At 52.1% G+C, this 20,634-nt stretch overlaps 1 protein-coding gene across 50 annotated transcripts in view; it reads left to right on the forward strand.

Moving 5' to 3' along the window:
- The window catches only part of SCRIB (scribble planar cell polarity protein), a 121,201-nt gene that overhangs the window by 49,564 nt on the left and 51,003 nt on the right, over positions 1 to 20,634 (forward strand). For all 50 annotated transcript variants that reach the window (XM_085214611.1, XM_085214619.1, XM_085214607.1 and 47 more), the window contains 6 exons: positions 900 to 1,214; positions 1,669 to 1,749; positions 7,081 to 7,338; positions 8,426 to 8,536; positions 12,652 to 12,828; positions 14,567 to 14,683. In XM_085214611.1, the coding sequence (XP_085070737.1) occupies positions 900 to 1,214; positions 1,669 to 1,749; positions 7,081 to 7,338; positions 8,426 to 8,536; positions 12,652 to 12,828; positions 14,567 to 14,683 (1,059 nt within the window). The remainder of the gene's footprint in view (positions 1 to 899; positions 1,215 to 1,668; positions 1,750 to 7,080; positions 7,339 to 8,425; positions 8,537 to 12,651; positions 12,829 to 14,566; positions 14,684 to 20,634) is intronic.

The following is a 20,634-nucleotide window of genomic DNA, read 5'->3' on the forward strand; positions in this document are numbered from 1 at the left end:
CCAGGGGAGGTTTAGGTTGGATGTCAGGAGGAACTTGTGTGCAGAAAGGGCTGTGAAGCACTGCCATGGGCTGCCCAGGGAGGCGGTTGGGTCAGCATCCCTGGAGGTGTTGAACAACCGTCTGGAGGTGGTGCTCAGGGCCGTGATTTAGCAGAGGGCTCTTAGAGTTGGGCTGGGATGGCTGGGCTGTGCTTGGACTCGGTGATCTTTCAGGTCTTTTCCAACCTGAGCAGTTCTGTGACTCTATGCTGTGATTCTATGGGACCCCAGAACCCAGTCGGGGGATCCCATAAACCAGACTGAAGACTCCACACCCAGACTGGGGCCCCCATATCCCGAACCGGAGACCCCATAAGTCAGACTGGGATCTCCGTAACTCAGACTGAGGACCCAAATCCCAAACTGGAGACCCATTAACTCAGACTGGACCCATAACCAAGACCGGTGACCCCATGGGACCTCCTAAATCAGACTGGGGACCCCATAACCCAGGCTGGGACCCAATAATGCAGACTGGGGACCCATATCCCGGACTGGGACCCCATAACTCAGACTAGAGACCCATAACCAAGACTGGGGACCTCAAGAGTTTGGATTGGATGTCAGGAGGAACTTGTGTGCAGAAAGGGCTGTGAAGCACTGCCATGGGCTGCCCAGGGAGGCGGTTGGGTCAGCATCCCTGGAGGTGTTGAACAACCGTCTGGAGGTGGTGCTCAGGGCCGTGATTTAGCAGAGGGCTGTTAGAGTTGGGCTGGGATGGCTGGGCTGTGCTTGGGCTCGGCGATCTTTCGGGTCTTTTCCAAGCTGAGCAGTTCTCAGAAGGCTGTAGCTATCCATATGGGCTGGTGGAAGCAGTGCCGGTGAAGGGCAGGGTTGTGCCTGGCTCTCTCCATCCCCAGGTGAACGGAGTGTCCCTGCACTGTGCCGAGCACCACGTGGCAGTGGAAGCGCTGCGTGGGTCGGGGAGCTCCGTGTCCATGACGGTCCTGAGGGAGCGGATGGTGGAACCGGAGAACGCCATCACCGTCACCCCGCTGCGCCCTGAGGACGACTACAGCCCTCGAGAGAGGAGGGGTGGCCTCCGCTTCCCGGAGCGACCCGAGGGGGCACCTCCCACTGAGAGATACTCCACCTGCCTGATGCGCAACGAGAAGGGCCTGGGCTTCAGCATCGCTGGTGGCAAAGGCTCCACGCCGTACCGGGCTGGTGACACGGTCAGTGACGGCTCTCTGGGAAGAAAGGGGCTCCAGTCTCTGCACCTCGGCACTGCTTGAGCAGGCAGCACGGGGTCTTTTCCTCGCTGCGTGCAAGAGGCAGCAAGGCATGGCCCGGGGTCTCCGAGCTGCCCTGCGGTGCTGAGAGGCAGAATCTGCTCTTAACTCGGGGAAAGGGAGAAGTTCAGAAGGAGGTGGGGCTGAGGCTTGCAATCCCTGCCAGTGACATTTAATCCTGCTGCTGTCCTCTTGACATATGTTCTGGGCTCTTGGCCACGTGAAGGCTATGCTGCAGGTGGCTCCGGAAGCAGAACGGGGTTTGCTGGAGTGAGGAACGAAGGGAAAGTGCCAGGGGAGGCTTCTGCGAAGGGGAATGGGCTGAGACCCGCCTGGTGTCGGGGAGCAAAGCCTTGGGGAGGCACGGGAGTCTCTGATCCATCTGATTGCATTTCAGGGGATTTTCATCTCACGGATTGCAGAGGGAGGTGCAGCCCATCGGGACGGGATCCTGCACGTAGGAGACCGGGTCATCTCGGTGAGTGCGGGTGGCTGGGGAGCAGCAGGAGGGAATGGGAAGGGGCTGACTCTGCCCTTGGGGCAGCAGGCTCAAGTACTGTTCCCTGCCCTGCCTCAGCTGTTTTCTTTAATCTTTATATTATTTTCTTTAATCTTTAATACTGGATTTTGGAGTCCTTTTTTAAGCTCCTCAAAGGGAAGGGATGTGAAGGGGCAGCGCTGGCTGGAGGAGAGGGAGGGCAACGTGGAGCTGGGCAGGGCGCACGGAGTGCTTCCCCTGCTTTCGTTTCGACCTCTGGCCCCAGCTCCCCTCCTGTTCGTGCTGTGATACGGATCTCACTGCTGCCTCTAACCTCAGTCTTTCTGCCTAACGTGTCTCCGGCTCCCCTCCTGCGGGGAGAGCCTGCTGAGCCTCCTGACCCTCCTCCCAAGCTCGCATGCTGCCTCCAGGTGAAAGCTCCTGCCTCTCGGTGCTGGTGGTGGGTTTCTGATCCAGCTGTTGTGGTAAGAGCACGTGTTACCACCCAGCTGGCGTGGGTAAACACTGATACAGCCTCGTCAGTGCTGGCTTCTGTCTGCTCTATCCCTAGGCTGGGGGCTGCGTTGTATTTGCTCTGGCACAAAGCTTTGTGTCTGGCACAGAGCTTCGGCCTTGGTCTGGCAGTCATTTCCTGCCAGGAGACCTGAACTGCTACAGCATCTCTCCTTGTTTCCTAGTGCTCCTCTCTCCTCCCAAAACCAAGCCTTGGTTGTTGTCAGACAGAATCGTGGAGTCGTGGAATGATTTGGGTTGGGTGGGACCTTAAAGACCATCCAGTTCCAACCCCTGTGCTGTGGGCAGGGATACAACCATCCAGCCTGGCCTTGAACACGTCTCACACTTCTCTGGACAACCAGTGCCTCACCACCCACACAGTGAAGGTTTTCCTATTGTCTAATCCAAATCTGCCTTTTTTAGTTTAAAGCCATTACCCCTTGTCCTGCTATTACACTTCCTGGTGAAGATTCCCTCCCCGTAGCCGAAATTATTTTGGTTTTGCTCTTCTTTCGATGCTCCGCTGACACGGAGGCATGACTGAGAGGCACGATTGCCCATTGCATGGCTTTTGTTGGCTCTGCCTGTGGCAAGAAGGAATGATGACATTTCAGAATGGAGTCAGAAGTCAAACCCTGTTGCATCTTTATGGTCACATCCATGGGCATTTCCATTCACATCAAACTGTTCGTAAACATTTGCCCCAGCAGGCATTCCTCCTGGTAGCAGCTGCTCTTCTGCCTTTCCTTCCTGTGGGTGCAGTGCTAAATGTGAGATCCACGTGGTGGTGGTGTTACATCCTGAGACCTCTCGTATCTCCTCGGTGATATTTGTTCCTTGAGAGTTTCTGCTCATTCGAAGAAATGCGTGAGCAGCCCTGTGAGTTTGACCCCATCTCTGGACAAATCCACAGCAAGGTCAGGCCCGTGGAACTGCCCTGGATGCTGAGAAAACCTGTTCACCTCGAAACCGTGTCAATGTGACAGAAGTCCCTGTTTGTCACAACTTTTCTGAAGCAGTGATTGCCCTTTTTTTGTTTTTTTTTTGTTTGATTTGGTTTATTTGTTTGTTTGTTTGGAAGACTTTTCAGGACATGATGATGAACCAGATGTGCTCTGCAGGCTGCTTGTGTTTTCCTACAGGGAGAGCAGGAGGGCTCTGGTTAGGATGCAGTCTGTAGGTCCAGCAGGCAGAAGGCTACTGAACGAAGTCATCCTAGTCGTGCTTGTTTCACTTTGCCAAAGAATTCTTGGCAAGGAAGTTTTTCAACCAGAGGGTGGTGAGGCAGTGGCACAGGTTGCCCAAGGAGGCTGTGGATGCTCATCCCATCCCTGCAGGCATTCAAGGCCAGGCTGGATGTGGCTCTGGGCAGCCTGGGCTGCTGGTTGGCGACCTGCACACAGCAGGGGTTGGAACTGATGAGCGCTGTGGACCTTTGCAGCCCAGGCCATTCTAGGATTCTGTGATTCTGTGATTATGGGTCCCTGTGGCACCCTTTAGAACCTTGTGGCACCCTGTGGATCCCTGTGGCATCCTAAGGATCCTCATGGCACCCTATGGATCCTCATGGCACCCTATGGATCCCTGTGGCACCCTCTGGATTCCTATGGCACCTTGTGGATCCCTATGGCACCCTATGGATCCCTATGGGCACCCTATGGATCCTTATGGCACCCTATGGATCCCTGTGGCACCCTATGGATCACTGTGGTTCACTATGGATCCTTTTGGCACCCTGTGGATCCTCATGGCACCCTATGGATCCCTGTGGCACCCTATGGATCCTTGTGGCATCCTGTGGATCCTCATGGCACCCTCTGGATCCCTATGGCACCCTATGGATCCTCATGGCACCCTATGGATCCCTATGGCACCCTATGGATCCTTATGGCACCCCGTGGATCCCTATGGCACCCTATGGATCACTGTGGCTCACTATGGATCCTTATGGCACCCTGTGGATTCTCTGGGCAGCCTGGGCTGCTGGTTGGCGACCTGCACCCAGCAGGGGGTTGGAACTGATGAGCGCTGTGCTCCTTTGCAACCCAGGCCATTCTAGGATTCTGTGATTCTTGAGGAAAGAAAACCAACACAGTTTCATGGTCTTCCCCTGTGCTCTGCACTGTCCTGGACTTCTCTGCAGGGAAGGGCCAGGAAAACTCCCTTTATTTTCTTCAGGGAACTTTGGGTGCACAAACTGAAGAGCCCAGTCTGTATCTCTTCAAAGTTAACACCCCACGAAGCTCACCAGTGACTGATTACAAACTCTCCAGCCTTCTCCATGTTCTTAGTTCTCTTACGAGTCAGACCCTGACACAGTTTTGCGATGGACATCTTGAGAGTCACCTCGGTGGTGGAAGACGTGGGGCAGGAAGCGTGTGGGGCAGGGAGGTAACGTTGGAGAGTTTGAACATTGCTCGATAATCATAGAATCATCAGGGTTGGAAAAGACCACGGAGATCATCAGTCCAACCATCAGATCTAGCAGGGAGGTTCAGGACTGGGAGCAGTGGCCAAGGGCAGCTAGTTTTTGGGGATAGGTCTGGGATTAAACAGAAGAACCCTTATCTGGGGGAGGCTGAGGGCAGTAGTAGCAGCAGGTGATGCACGAGAGTCCTACTGAGCAATTGATGCAGAAAATTCTGCCAAGGGCTGTTAGATGGGAGGTGCTGTGAGTGAAGGACCCCTTGTGTCCTCATCCATTGGCATCTGGGGAAATGCCACTGTATACCTGTGGTCCGACCACTCGCATCAGTGGTGGGAAAAAATAAAAAAAAGCCATAGAATATTCCCAGTTGGGATGTTATCCATGAGGATCACGCAGAACCTCCCAAAAATCAGGCCATAATGTTACCATATGAGCAGTTTGTTTCACGATCCGTCTGTGAGTGCCCTGAGTCTTGTCTCCGATCTGCTCTTCATTAGCTTTGTGCGTCTGTTTGTCTTTCCTGCTTACTGCCTTGTCTTCTATGCTGACCGGCCATGGCCTGGGTGCTTCCTTCCTGGAGCCTCTTCCTGTGTGCTGATGTGCAGGCTGACCTCTTCACCTCCGTGTTGCTCCTCAGTGGTCGGTGCCAAAGGTGTACTTTGGGGACAGATGTCTCAGTGTACGAGGAAAGGCTGCGGGGATGAGAGTTTCCCATCTGTGTCACAACCGGGAGCTGCCTCACGTGTCTGTTTGTCGTGGGGCTGTCGGGTGACGGCGCTGTGAGCAGGCAGCATTGCTGGGAGCCCCGGGTAGGGTGACAGAATCCCTGCTGAGGTCTGAACCCCCATTGCGTTGGCAGAGGAGCACAGCTGGCTTGGATGCGATGGGCTGAGCAGTGGTTGTGTTGGTCCCCCTCAGACAGCGTGCAGCCAACTTTGCCCAGAAACTCTTATTTTGGAAGGAGCCTGGGAGTCGTTATTATAATTCTGGGGGTTAGATAGCGGGCAATCAGGCTACAAAATCCAGCTGCTGTGACTGTTAGAAGTTATGCTGTTATTTCATAGGCTTGATCTGAGCAGCTGCTGTTTTCACGTCTTTGTTGTTCGTTTTGGAAAGTGTTTTCGGAACGTTAAGAACCTTTTAATTTTTAAAGTTAGTGTTTCCGTGGCACATCTGGTCCTTTTGGCATCCAGCTTAGCTCTCCTCTCAACTTAATGTCCCTTGTATTCTCGTGGAGAATAGCACATCCCTTCTAGTCAGGCTGCTTTATCTCTTCTTTCTGTAGGCAGGGCTGTTCCTGTGCTTGCCCTGCAAGCTTTTCCTTGCACATTTTGTTCACGCTGTTAATTTGTATTAGATGTTCTTATTTCCTTAGGGTGAAGAATGACAACAGTGCAGTTTTTTAGATGAGGTCACTCCAGTGCTTTGCAAATGACATTGCTGCTTCCCTCTGCACTGCAAGTGCCTCTTTGTCCAAAGCATTTGTGTCTTTCATTTCATGATATCGTGTGATGCCGTAGCAAGGTTGCAGAGCGTATTGCATTACGTTTCCTTCTCCAGAAGAATTCCACTTTTCCTTTTGTCCGCCAGCCGTTTGCTGTTGACTGATTGAATCTCACCCTCGGTGCTTCCAAATGATTTTATACCCGTAGTCCACTTTTTACGACTTCAAACTGGGGCCATCCTCCCATCATTGCCATAACGTTGCCCAGTGTGGGCGGAGAGCAGCCCAGCGGCTCGCAGCAGGTCCCACCGCACATCAGATTCTGCCCTTCAGCTCTTCATCGCCTCTGTCCAAGCGTGGAGTGATTGATACGGGCAAATGCCCGCGTTCAGAGGCAGCTGACGGCACGGTGCGTTGGTGTGCCATGACATCACTTCTGGGAATCGCTGCTTTGCCTTCTTCCCTTGTTAAGGTCACTGGATCCATTCCTCTAACGCAACCATTTGGGCTTCTTTTTTTGTGACCCGGTAGGGAAGCTGGAGTGCCAACAAGGAGTGGAAGGGATTCTCTTGGTCATGAATGTGCAGATAGTCTTAGCAATAGCTGAAGTGACCGTAGCTAGCTTGGGAGCATCCAGGAGGTGGTGCATCGCCATCGGTCTTTGTAGTCCCCTGGAGCATCGTTGGTGCTGCTAGAGCTTGGAAGTGTGCAGGGAGGTGAGAGGGGTCGGTGAGCTGTCTGCAAGGAGGATTGTGCTCAGCCAGGAATGAGAAGTTGCCCGGGTCCCTTTGCAAGGCAGGAAGGAGTGTTCTGAGCTACGCCGCGCTTTGGGAGGCGGACTTTGAGAGGGGCAGGGCGTCAGCGTGGGTCTCGGGGGGGGTGTGTTTGAAATGCCAGGCGTGCCCAGGTGATGGTCTGACGCTGAGTTTGCGGGTTGTTCTAGATCAATGGGGTAGACATGACAGAAGCCAGGCATGATCAGGCCGTAGCGCTGCTTACCGCGTCCTCCCCCACCATCGTCCTGCTGGTAGAGAGAGAGGCTGCAGAGCAGCCCGGCGAGGGAGACCCGCCTGGCGCACCGTGGGTGCGCATGCACTCCCCACCGCCACCCCCCAGCCATGGGGAGAGCCCACCAGAGGAGATGCCTTCGCTGCAAAGGAGCCAGCTCTCTAAAGGCCTGGAGGATCAGTATCCCATCGAGGTGAGCCACTGGAGCGGGGGGTGGCGTTGGGTAGTAGGTATGTAGAATGGGAGAACCATGGAGTCACTCCAGTGGAGACTTTTAAGTGCACAATCATTCCTGGCTATAGCTTCCAAGCCCGCAATATCCAGAGGAATGATAGACAGTAACAGCTCCTTTGTTAGTGTGATGGCATTATCCTGTAATATACCCATGTTACCCTGACTTCCCAATGCAGTACTGCAAACGCTGCGGTGCTGAGAAGCTGCCACTGCAGAGGGCATCACTGAGAGGAGGCTTCCATAGAGTCACAGAAGTGCCCAGCTTGGAAAAGACCTGAAAGATCACCGAGTCCAAGCACAGCCCAGCCATCCCAGCCCAACTCTAAGAGCCCTCTGCTAAATCACGGCCCTGAGCACCACCTCCAGACGGTTGTTCAACACCTCCAGGGATGCTGACCCAACCGCCTCCCTGGGCAGCCCATGGCAGTGCTTCACAGCCCTTTCTGCACACAAGTTCCTCCTGACATCCAACCTAAAGCTCCCCTGGCACAACTCGAGGCCGTTTCCCCTCCTCCTGGCCCTGTCAGCAGTGAGAAGAGAGCAGCCCTGCTCTGCTGCAACCCCCTTTCAGATACTGGCGCAGAGCAATCAGGTCTCCCCTCAGCCTCCTCTGCCCCACACTGAACAGCCCCACTTCCTTCAGTCTCTCCTTGCAGGCCATGTTCTCCAAGCCCTTCCCCAGCCTTGCTGCCCTTCTCTGGCCCTGCTGCAGCACCTCCACGTCCTTTCTGTACTGAGGTGCCCAAAACTGAACCCAGCACTCGAGGTGAGGCCTCACCAGTGCCGAGTGCAGGGCAGGATGACTTCCAGTCCTGCTCACCACACCAGCCCTGACACAAGCCAGTATATCAGATGTGGTATTGAGTGTCTTTTGTTTGAAAATGTGGTCGCGTGATGAGGGCTGGGTGGGTTGTTGGGGTATGGAGAAGAAATGGGGAGCCTTCTTGTCCCGTGGGACCTTGTCTTGTGCTCACTCACACAGAGCATCCCTGATTCTTAATGTGATGTTCTTCGTTCTCCATGACTCTGCTTCTTGTTCCTTCCAGGAAATTCACCTCGTAAAAGCAGGTGGTCCTCTGGGGCTCAGCATCGTGGGAGGCAGCGACCATTCGAGCCACCCGTTTGGGATTCATGAACCAGGGGTTTTCATTTCAAAGGTAATGCCCAGCGGTGAACATTCCTGAGTTGTTTTCATTATTGGGGTTAAGACGGAGGATTTTGATGCAAGAATCTGAAAAGTATAATGTAGGTTAAAAAAAAAAAGGAATGGGATGAGGAGGAGGAACGCATGCATATGTAGGGAGTTAATTTCTATTAAATATATCTCTGCTGTTTTAGAAATCTGAATGATTTAATAATAACCTGTCGAAACCTCTCTGTTGAAAGACAGGGAGCTGTTGGAGAGGGTCCAGAGGAGCACAGAGATGAGCAGGGGCTGCAGCACCTCCACTGCGAAGCCAGGCTGAGGGAGCTGGGCTTGTTCAGCCTGGAGAAGAGAAGCTGCGGGGTGACCTCAGTGCAGCCTGCGGGACCTGAAGGGAGCCTGCAGACAGGAGGGGATCAGCTCTTGGAAAGGGGAGATAACAGCAGGACAGGGAATGGTTGGAAGGTGAGGGAGGGCAGATTTCAGTTGGATGTGAGGGGGAAGTTGTTTGGTGTGAGAGCGGGGAGGTGCTGGAACAGCTGCCCAGAGAGGCTGTGGATCCCCGTCCATCCCTGGAGGTGTTCAAGGCCAGGTTGGATGGGGCCCTGGGCAGCCTGGGCTGCTGTGAGATGTGGAGGTTGGTGGCCCTGCATTGGTGGGGGTTGGAGCTTCGTCATCCTTGAGGTCCCTTCCAACCTGGGCCACTCTGTGATTCTGTGATGCAGCTGTAAGGAAAAACAGAACTCTCCTGCATCCAGGCCAGTGTCCTTCAATGCTGCCTTACATTGCTGCCAGGGTTCTGTAAAACACAAACTAACACAGCACTGATATTTGTCAGCCTTTGCTAAGGCTTTTCAGCTATCAGTGAGCTTGAGATTACACTAGAAAATATTGCAGTCTTCAACTGGATTGTCACACTGGGTTTTGAATACACCATGCTGGTGCAAAGCCAGTGAATCTAACAGTGTACGATCCCCGTAACCTTACATCTGCCTACAGACTTAAAAATTGAATTCTTTTTTATCACGTTTTCTTCTGGCAGCGGAAAAGAATTCTCTTAGGAAGGGAAGATCCACTAAAAACGACCTCCTCTCTCCCAAACTGCCCGCACCTTGCACTGCAGCTGGCTGCTGTTCTCCAGATCTCCGTCTGCCTGCAGACATTCCCGTTGCCTTTTTAAGGAAACCACTCTGTGAATGCGAATGTGAAAGCTGGTTGAGCCTTTCAAAGGCTCGATAGAGGGGCAGAGCCCCCAGCACTGACAAAAAGGGTTAAAATCCTACCTTATGGTCCACCGTCAAAACGGAGATGGGCGTAAGGGTGTGAGAGGGATTGAGATATCCAAAGTAAGGAGTTGAATCTGGGGTGAACCCCCTGGCAGTGGCTGGCTTTTATGGGCTCAGCAGGTTTCTGCCATTGCTGGAGGCAAATGCTTTGGGCAACGTGGTGTCCATTCGTGAAGAGCTTTGGGGGTGTGAAGATGAAGCCTGAGCTCCTCCCAGCACTCCCAAGGAGGGCTATGGGCTGGGTTTACGTCTCCATCACCTTTGCGTGGACTTCCTCGTTTGGGGAAGGTTCAGGTTGGATATCAGGAAGAGGTTCTTTGCTGAGAGGATGGCTGGGGCTCAGCAGGCAACCCAGGGAGGCAGTCACAGCACCAAGCTTGCCATAGTTCAAGAAGTGTATGGACAACACTCTCAGCTGTATGGTCTTACTTTTGGGTGGTGCTGTGCGAAGCCAGGAGTTGGACTTGATGATCCCTACGGGTCCCTTCCAATTTTCTATGGTTCTGTGATTCAGCCTCACATTCTCTGTCCAGTGGTAGCACTGGCGGATCTTATTCAGGGGCAGTGCCCAAGGCACTCACTTCTTGCAGCCCTTTTCCACGAAAGGCAGCCGCACTCATTAGATCAGAGGTGCTGGGGAGGATACCCCTGCCCAGCCCTCTCTGCATCCATGCATCCCTCTTCCCTTGGAGGATTCTGTCTTCTGCAAGGCTGCAAGTCCCAGAACATCTTCACCTGTCAGCGAGGAAGCACGCTCGGCTCTGCTCTTAGCCCATGTCCCAGTGGTTTTTCTGAGTGTCCCATTCTTCTACTGCTGATTTGGTGATCAGGAGTCCCGTATTTGGGTTGTTCGCCACCTTCATATTCCTTCAGCTTTCTGTCCAAAATCAAGAGTTGTGGCCTTTGTTCCTCCTTACAAGGTGCTGCTTCGTTCTCTTGTTATTTTAGGTGCCTTTCTCTGAACCTTCTCCACCGTGGCCTTCTGACATGTGGGATAGAGGATCATTTGAGTTGTAAGGAACCCGTAGAGGTCATTTGATCTCAGCTCTTAGAGGACCTTGCTGAGGTCCTTGTCAGGTTCCGAGTGCCACCAAAAATGGAGATCCTGCATTCTCTCTGGGCACCCGTTCTAATGTTCAGCTACCGTTACAAAGAATGTTTTATTCCTAACACTTAGCTTCCTGTGTTCCATCTCTTTTCCCTTGCCTCTCTCCCTTCGGAGAGTCACGAATCCCAGAATCCCAGAGCCATAGGGGTTGGAAGGGACCTCTGAAGCTCGCCCAGTCCAACCACCCCCTCTAGAAGTTCCCCAGAGCAGCTTGCACAGGAAAGCATCCCAGATGGGTTTGCCGATGTCTTTCTATGTCTTTCTTGTACCCCAGATGCAAGTGCTGGTTAATGGGGGATAATAATCACTCCTCTCTGTTACAGTTTACTCCCTTGTAGTCCAGCCCAGCGTGTACCCTCTGCTATTGCAGGGTTCCCTGCTGACTTGGCTTAGCCCTCTGCAAGGACGTGCTGATGCCCTGTTTGTTTTCCCTGGCACTGTGCAGTGCATTCTCTTCCTTTTGTAGCTTCTTCACCTGATAGCTCAGCGCCGTGTCAGAGGCCTTGCTGACTTACAGACAGATTTAACCAGTCATCTTCCCATGTCCATGGCAGTTAAGCCATCACAGAAGGCCACCAGGTTGCTCAGGCAGGACCTGCCTTCGGTGAAGCCACACTCGTCGTCCTGTATCACCTTTCTCCCTCCGAAAACTGGCAGAGGAATTAGATTCAAATAATAATAAGAGAAATAAGAACACGCTGAATGGCATTTTAGAGCAAATCTTGCTTCATTCGTTGTTTGTTACGGGTGAAGTAGCTTGGTATTTGCTGTGATTTTTCTGGTGATTGCATCAAAGTACCGCGCAGTTTCTCTTTTGCTCCCTGTCCTACAGAGGATGGGGGGAATAAAGTGAGATGGGAAAGAACTTGCAAGGTTTTGAGATAGGAGCAGCTTAATGAAGGGAAAGCAATAGCTGTGCACATTGACTGTTCCAGAAAGTCAGCACCGTGTAATTACAGTGCAGAACGTACTAACCAGGCTGAAAATGGGGCGACAGTTTTCGAGCAGAAGCCATCAGTGGAGTGTCAGTGAGTTGGAAGGGTGTCCAGGCAGACTGTACAAGGATTTGTACCAGACCTGGCGCTATTCAGCTTCAGCAACACTGTGGAAGCAAATCCAAAATTGCAACCGAGAAACGATATGTGGAAATATTAGAATTGTAATTTATAATGGGTAGAGAACAGTGATGTTGATCGCTTTTTCCTCTTCAAAGAAATACACTTCAAGGTAACCAAGAGTGATGTTTTGCATCTGGAAATAAACAGTGTAGACCGGTTCCCCTTTTGCAGTATTTCTGCTAGAGTTCTTCCAGAAAGCAGTGACTTTGGAAATTGTTGAAGCGTCGCAGTGAATGAGCTGCAGTGTTCGGTCACTCAGATAACGAGCAGTTATCCAACAGTACTTGGACGTGTAATAAGGGACAATGAGGATGGAGTTTCCCTTTTTGTGCAGGCTCTCTGAACGCCATTAACCCATCAGTGCGCTGAGCTGCCTCGTCACAGATGGATTAATTACCTCTTGGGGAGCTTCGGTTGCAGAGAGAAGGTCAGAATGGCCTCAGAGGATGTTGGAGGCTTGCCTTCAGACACCGTAAAAATTGGCCCTTGAGCTTTCTGCTGCCCAAGCTGTAACACTCACTCACTTGCTGTTCATCAGGAGTGGCCGCGGGTTTTGTCAGTGCCCCTCCAAGGACAAATTTCCTTCTCTGGTTGTAACACGAGCTGTTTTTTGCAGGTCATTCCCCGTGGGCTGGCGTCTCGCAGTGGGCTGCGGGTAGGGGACAGGATCCTGGAGGTGAACAGCATCGACCTGCGCCACGCCACGCACCAGGAGGCAGTGAACGCTCTGCTCTCCAACAGCCAGGAGCTGAGTGTGTTAGTAAGGCGAGATCCACCGCCGCCTGGCATGCAGGTGGGTTCCGAGCGGGGATGGCTCTTCCTTCCCCGGATGGCTCAGCTCTGAGGGCAGTTTCTTATCTTGCTGGAGGTCTGGGTCTGTGGTACAACTCAACTTCTATCTGAACTTTCTGGATCCGGAGGAAGGCCATGAAGATGATCTGGAGCACCTCTCCTGTGAAGAGGGGCTGAGAGTTGGGGTTGTTCAGTCTGGGGAAGAGAAGGCTCTGGGAAGACCTCATTGCAGACATCCACAACCTAAAAGGGGCCTACGGGAAAACTGGGAGGGGCTCCATTGTGGATTATAGTGATAAGACATGGGGCGATGACTTTAAACTAAAAGAGGGGAGACTTGATTACGTATAAAGAAGAAGAGAGTACATCTATACTACGTAGAAAGCACTCAGAGAGAGCTGAGGCCACAGGCTGCCCAGAGAAGCTGTGGGTGGGTGCCCCGTTCCTGGAGCTGTTCAAGACCAGGTTGGATGACGGGGCACTGGGCAGCCTGACGTAGTGGAAGGTGTCCCTGCCCACAGCCAGGGGGATTGGATGACCTTTAAGGTCTGTTCCAACCCAGACTGTCCTGTGCTTGTCTTGTGGTGGAATCACAGAATCACAGGGGTTGGAAGGGACCCCAAGGATGACGAAGCTCCAACCCCCACCAATGCAGGGCCACCAACCTCCACATCTCACAGCAGCCCAGGCTGCCCAGGGCCCCATCCAACCTGGCCTTGAACACCTCCAGGGATGGACAGGGATCCACAGCCTCTCTGGGCAGCTGGTCCAGCACCTCCCCGCTCTCACACCAAACAACTTCCCCCTCACAGCCAACTGAAATCTGCCCTCCCTCACCTTCCAACCATTCCCCTGTCCTGCTGTTATCTCTCCCCTTTCCAAGAGCTGATCCCCTCCTGTCTGCAGGCTCCCTTCAGGTCCCGCAGGCTGCACTGAGGTCACCCCGCAGCTTCTCTTCTCCAGGCTGAACGAGCCCAGCTCCCTCAGCCTGGCTTCGCAGTGGAGGTGCTGCAGCCCCCTGCTCATCTCTGTGCTCCTCTGGACCCTCTCCAACAGCTCCCTGTCCTTCTTGTCCTGGGGGCTCCAGCCCTGGACGCAGTGCTGCAGGTGGGGCCTCACAAGAGCCGAGCAGAGGGGGACGATCACCTCCCTGTCCCTGCTGGCCGCCCCTCTGCTGATGGAGCCCAGGATCCCATTTGCTTTCTGAGTTATAAGAGCACACTGCTGCCTCACGTTCAGTTCTTCACCCCCCAGGACCCCCAGGTCTTTCCCTGCAGGGCTGCTCTCCTTACAGTCTGTATAAACGCCTGGGATTCCTTGGCCCAGGTGCCAAACTTTGCACTTTGCTGTGTTGAACCTCATCAGGTTCACGTGGGCCCACCTTTCAAGCCTGTTGAGGTTATCAAGTCCAGCCCCTCGCTAAAGCAGGTACCCTAAAATGAATCACAGAATCTGCTGTCCTGTCAGTTCATATCCAATTGTGAGAATATCCAAGTCTGCAGGGAGTCTCTTGCCGTGCCAATGAAGATACTGTGATCAGATCTGATTCTTCTCATGTTTTGTGAAGACCTGAGGTAGAAAGTAGACAAAAATACAAAGCCATATAAAAAAGAATCAACTGCCAAATGAGTGAAACGTCCAAGTCAGGATTTTTAGAATATGGCCATCTGCTAAAAACTTCCTCTACAATTCCAATCTGATCTTAAGCCAGAAACAAGGAGATCTTTCTGTATTTTCAGGAAATATGCATTGAAAAGGCTCCTGGAGAAAAGCTGGGCATCAGCATCCGGGGTGGAGCGAAAGGTCATGCTGGAAATCCGTTTGATCCTACTGACGAAGGCATCTTCATTTCTAAGGTACCAGGCCACAAATTCTGTGATGCTGTGCACGCACTGCGAGGGAGAACGATGATCCCTGAGACAATTTGTGTTGTGTTTCGTGCTCTCTCCATTTTTCACTGGCTGCACTGATTCTCTTTTAGTTTTCTCCATCCACTGAAGCATGTGAATGTGTTTCCTTTCCTATTCCCTCCTTTGCTTTTCTTTCATTTCCCGTGTTTGCCTTTTTTTGCTATGCAGTTTTTGGTCCTTTTTCCGTTACGTGAACCCATGCATTTTTCTTTTTGCTCTCAGTTCCTATTGCTACCCCTCTTCCTTGTGGCCTTCCTTCCCAATCAGAGGTGCGTTTGCCTTTGTCACTGAACACAGTATGAATTCCTTGCTGTGCCTCCTGTGCTGTGTTGCTTTCCTTTGTGTGCATACTTATTTGTGGTGTCACTTTTCCCCAGGCAGGAGCACACACTTTTCAACACAGAGCTGTGTATGAGCCGATGCTTTTCTGACCCTTATCAAAACGTCTTGCAGCTTCTTTGCTACCAAACAAGAGAGCATGGTGGTGAACAGTGCAGTTTCACATCTCTTGCTTGCTTTGAATGTTCATATTGATGTCACTGTTTCCTTCTCTGGCTGCTGTGTTAAGGGCAGAGACGCTGTCCTTGCTCTAAAGAGTCTTAATCCTTGCTGAATGGTGGACTCCTCATGTCTGCCAGTTGATCTTTCCTAATAATGAGCCTAGGGAGATGGTGGAGTCGCCGACCCTGGGGGTGTTCAGGAGCCACGGAGGCACTCAGGAAGGTGGTTTAGTGGGCATGGTGGGGTGGGTTGGGATTTGGACGTGGTGGTCGTAGTGATCCTTTCCAACTTGAGTGATTCTGTGCTTCTACACTGTCACACTCCAGAGGAAAGGCAACATCTTTAGGGATCCTTGGCGGTCTGAGGGCTGACTGCAGGGTCGTGGTTGTAATTTGCTGTGAATTAAACAAGGATTTAACAGCCAGCGTAGCTAATTATCACCTTTTCTAGCACTTAGTGTGGCTTACAGTTGTACAGCATCCTTAGAAGTCTCAGTAACACAGGCTTGTCTGTCATCTGGGCAGACCCTCTGTAGACCAGGACGTCTCCCTGTCAGTCAGCATGAGATACAGTCATCACCTAGACTCAGCTTTTAGGTAAGACAACGCGAGGCACGACTTAGGACTCAGAGAAGACAACACTGGATGCGTCCCAGGCCACAGGGAATCACAGGTTTTGCCATCCAGCAGCAATTCTGTTGTGAGTCCCGCTGAGGGCTTAATGCTGCCAGATTTTATAGGCAGTGCTCCCAGTGCTGTCACATTTCCCTATTCCAGGAGATGGATGTCAGCACTGGTGAGCCTGTGCCTCGAGCGCTGTGTTCAGTTCTGGGCCTCTCAGTACAGGAAGGACATCGAGGCCCTGGAATCACAGAATCACAGAATCACAGAACTGTAGGGGTTGGAAGGGACCTCCAGAGGTCATCGAGTCCAACCCCCTGCCAAAGCAGTTCCCCACACCAGGTGGCACAGGTAGGCGTCCAGGCGAGACTTGAGTATCTCAGACAAGGAGACCCCACAGCCCCCTGTGCAGCCCGTCCCAGTGCTCCGTCACCTCACTACAGAAGTTCTTACACACATTGGTGCAGAACTTCCTGTGCTGCAGCTGATGGCCGTTTCCCCTCGTCCTGTGTCCACGTACCACTGAAAAGAGCCCGGCCTCACCGCTATGGCCGCCACACCTCAGGTATTTATTACTTGTAGACTCACTCATAGACTCTGAGACTCAGAGACTTATAGGGCTCAAATACTCATAGACTCAGACTCACAGACTCATAGGGCTCAAATACTCATAGACTCAGACTCACAGACTCATAGGGCTCAAATACTCATAGACTCAGACTCACAGACTCACAGGGCTCAAATACTCATAGACTCAGACTCACAGACTCATAGGCTCAAATACTCATAGACTCAGACTCGTAGACTCGTAGGCTCATGGACTCGTTGGCTTGTAGACTCACAGACTTGTAGGCTCATGGACTCATAGACCCGTAGGGCTCATACAGTCATGGCTGCATAGGCTCAAAGACTCAGCGACTCATTGGCTTGCAGACTCGTGGGCTCATAGACTCAGAGACTCATGGGCTCATGGACTCATTGGCTCGAAGCCTCACAGTCTTGCAGCTCATGGGCTCATAGGCTCATTGGCTCCTAGACTCATAGGTTCATAGGCTCACAGACTCATAGACTTGTGGGCTCACTCATAGACTCAGATATTTATAAACCTGGATCAGGTCCCCTCTCCGTCGTCTTTTCTCCAGGCTGAACAGACCCGGTTCACTCAGCCTTTCTCCATAGGGGAGATGCTCCAGGCCCTTCACCATCTTTGTGGCCTTCCGCTGGACTCTTCCCAAGAGATCCCTGTCTTTTTTGTACCGGGGAGCCCAGAACTGGACACAGCACTCCAGATGAGGCCTTACCAGGGCAGAGCAGAGGGGGAGGATCACCTCCCTCGACCTGGAGTGTGTCCAGAGAAGGGCGGTGGAGCTGCGAGGGGTGCTGTGGGGATGACGGAATGGGATGGTTCAGTCTGGAAAAGAGAAGGCTTGGGGGAGAGTTGTTCTCTCCAGCTCCTGAAAGGAAGTTGGAGCGAGGTGGAGGTTGGCTTTTGCTCCCAGGTAACAGCAGTAGGATGAGAGACGATGGCCTCACGTTGCAACGGGTGAGGTTCAGGTTGGGTGTTAGGGAGCATTTCTTCTCGGAATAGTGGTGATGCGCAGCTGCACAGGGCAGTGGGGTGCTCAGCATCCCGGGAGGTGCTCAAGAACCTCAGAGATGTGGCACTGAGGGACGTGGCTTCATGGGCGTCGTGGGCTGGGTTGGGGTCGGACGCGATGATCTGTTTCAACATGAACGAGTCCGTGATCTCCTGGCAGCCAGCCTGCAGGAATTGACACTGCCGATGGGTTTAACCGTGCTGTCAGTGGCTGCTCTTCAGACCCCCGTAGTGACCCGGCCCTTGGGTCCCGAGAGCACCTCTGCCCTTTGGCACCCTGACAGTGGGGGTCCCCACAGCCCGGGCAGAGAGGGGGTGAGGGGAGGAGGCAGGGCTGTATGTTAGCAGCCATTTACGTGCTGTGGATGCTCACTTTATCTTTGGTTGTGCTAACCCTGCTGCTGGTAAGGAGCAGAGGGCACTGATCACAGCAGCTTTGACAGTGTCATTTCAGCTTTGCCTCTCAGCTCCCCAGCCCAGTGTGCTTTGCCTTATTCTGCCTCTCCATCTCTGCCAGCTGAGAGGTGGAGCGGTGTCCCTGCTCAATGGGACAGATGGCCTTGAAGGGTCCTTTCCAACTCAAACCATTCTGTGGTTCTATTATTTTGCAGCTAACTAAAGGTGTTGTTCAGCACTCATGAGCTGGACCACAAACCCAACTTTCTCCTTGTTTTTGTGTTTTTTCCCAAGAGTAATTCACAGAAGACTGTGTTCTTGTGCCCACACTTGCCCAGCAGTGTGCTCTGGTGGCCAAGAATGCCAATGGTATCCTGGAGTGCATTAAAAAGTGTGTGGCCAGCACTTTGAGGAAGGCAATCCTCTCCCTCTACTCTGCCCTGGGGACTACTGTGTCCAGTTCTGGGCTCAGTTCGAAAAAGACAGGGGTCTTCCGGAAGGAGTCCAGTGCAGGGCCACAGAGATGATGGAGATCATCTCCCTTATGAGGAAATCTTGGAAAGAGTCCAGCGTAGGGCCACAAAGATGGTGAAGGGCCTGGAGCATCTCCCCTATGGAAAAAGGCTGAGTGAACCGGGTCTGTTCAGCCTGGAGAAAAGACGACGGAGAGGGGACCTGATCCAGGTCTGTAAATATCTGAGTCTATGAGTGAGTCCACAAGTCTATGAGTCTGTGAGCCTATGAACCTATGAGTCTAGGAGCCCATGAGCCTATGAGCCCATGAGCCTATGAGCCCACGAGTCTGCAAGCCAATGAGTTGCTGAGTCTATGAGTCTATGCAGCCATGACTGTATGAGCCCTACGGGTCTATGAGTCCATGAGCCTACAAGTCTGTGAGTCTACAAGCCAACGAGTCCATGAGCCTACGAGTATTTGAGCCCTGTGAGTCTGTGAGTCTCAGAGTCTATGAGTGAGTCTACAAGTAATAAATACCTGAGGTGTGGCGGCCATAGCGGTGAGGCCGGGCTCTTTTCAGTGGTACGTGGACACAGGACGAGGGGAAACGGCCATCAGCTGCAGCACAGGAAGTTCTGCACCAATGTGCGTAAGAACTTCTGTAGGTGAGGTGACGGAGCACTGGGACGGGCTGCACAGGGGGCTGTGGGGTCTCCTTCTCTGAGATATTCAAGTCTCGCCTGGATGCCTGCCTGTGCGACCTGTGTGGGGAACTGCTTTGGCAGGGGGTTGAACTCGATGATCTCTGGAGGTCCCTTCCAACCCCTACACTTCTGTGATTCTGTGATTCTGTGATTTTCTTCTCTTTCCTCTTTTTTGGGTGCCCGATTACTAAATTCTTTCCTCTCAGTCTCCCTTCATTGTTGTTTTTGTTGAGTCTCTTCATTATCATATATTTTTTTAAGCTGTAACCTGGCTCTTCTTTCTTAAAACCTTATTGGTGAAGTGTTACGACTTGAATACGATCAGAAGCCTCAAATATATCCACAGTTTGAAGTTCTTGGTCTGTTGCAATGGGAATAGCATAGTCTCCCCTGGTGAGCTACGAATAATACAGATGACTGTTAGCATTATGGGCATACTTTTCCACGCGCTCCTCTTCCTCCCATTATTTCAGCCTGTCTTACTGCCATGCTTGTGCATTTGCTCTCCCTGGGGAAGAAAATGGGAGTGTTTGGTCGTTTTCCATTTAGCTTCATAGAATCATAGAATGATAGAATCACCAAGGTTGGAAAAGACCTAAAAGATCATCCAGTCCAGCCGTTCACCTGTTACCAACAGCTCTTCATGTGACACCTTCTACACGCGCACGTTCCATTCACGCGTTTTCCTGTTTTCCTCTCTGTAGGAAATTGTCTGTATGCATGCATCCCTCCTGAAAACCGACAAAAAGATCACATGCAGCATTCCCTTCTCTTTTTCCAAGTACTTCTATCTTCTATAAAATAATAAACCAAATAGATACTCGTCCTTTGCTGGTTGTTTTTTTTTTTTCCCCCTCCCATTGCTGTGTTCTCTGCATTGTCTTTGCCTTAGAATGGAATTATTAAGGTTGGAAAGGACCTCGAAGATCTTCTCATGCTCTCTGTGCCTCCCTGCTGCTCTGACAACCAGCCCTGCATGCCCTTGCATTTCCCCCACCCCTCTGGTGCCCCTCTGCTCTCCTTATTCTCTTGGCATAAATCTGCAGGCTGTGCAGAAGGTCCCCCACATTCCCATACTCTTTTTGCAAAGCCTTTGTGTAGCGCTGGTCGTAATTCATGTTGGTTCTTTGGTTTGAGTCTGGGCAGTTGAATTAAAGCCATTATTTGACTCATGTTCCCAGCGACATCTGCTTGTATAGCCAGTGTAGCAAGACCTTCATTTGAGCTTGGCCATGCGTGCATCCCGTTTTGTTACAAGGCTTTGGTTTCCCATTAGAAGTAAGGACCACTTAGGGTTCTGCTCCTTTCCCCTGCTGTTTCTGTTCCTTTCAGCCGAATCCTCTATTTCTGCACAGTCTCTGGCAGCATCTTCTCCTAAATCCATCATTCAGTTTCTTTTTCACTTCCCCAGCTTGCACGTTTCTCCTACACCAAGCGTCATACTTCTTTTTCCTCCTTTCCACGTTGTACCCACAGCAAATCTTGCAGTCTCTTTTCCGTGTCCTAAGGGGGAAAATATTAATAAGATGTTTTTCCTTTACTTCCTTTGTTCTGGTGACAAAGCATGCACTTTCATTCTCCTCTCAAACACACATCGATATTTGCAGTCTCTAAGGCAAACCC

This window comes from Meleagris gallopavo, chromosome 32 (assembly GCF_905368555.1).
Source record: "Meleagris gallopavo chromosome 32, MGAL_WU_HG_1.1, whole genome shotgun sequence".
NCBI lineage: Eukaryota > Metazoa > Chordata > Aves > Galliformes > Phasianidae > Meleagris > Meleagris gallopavo.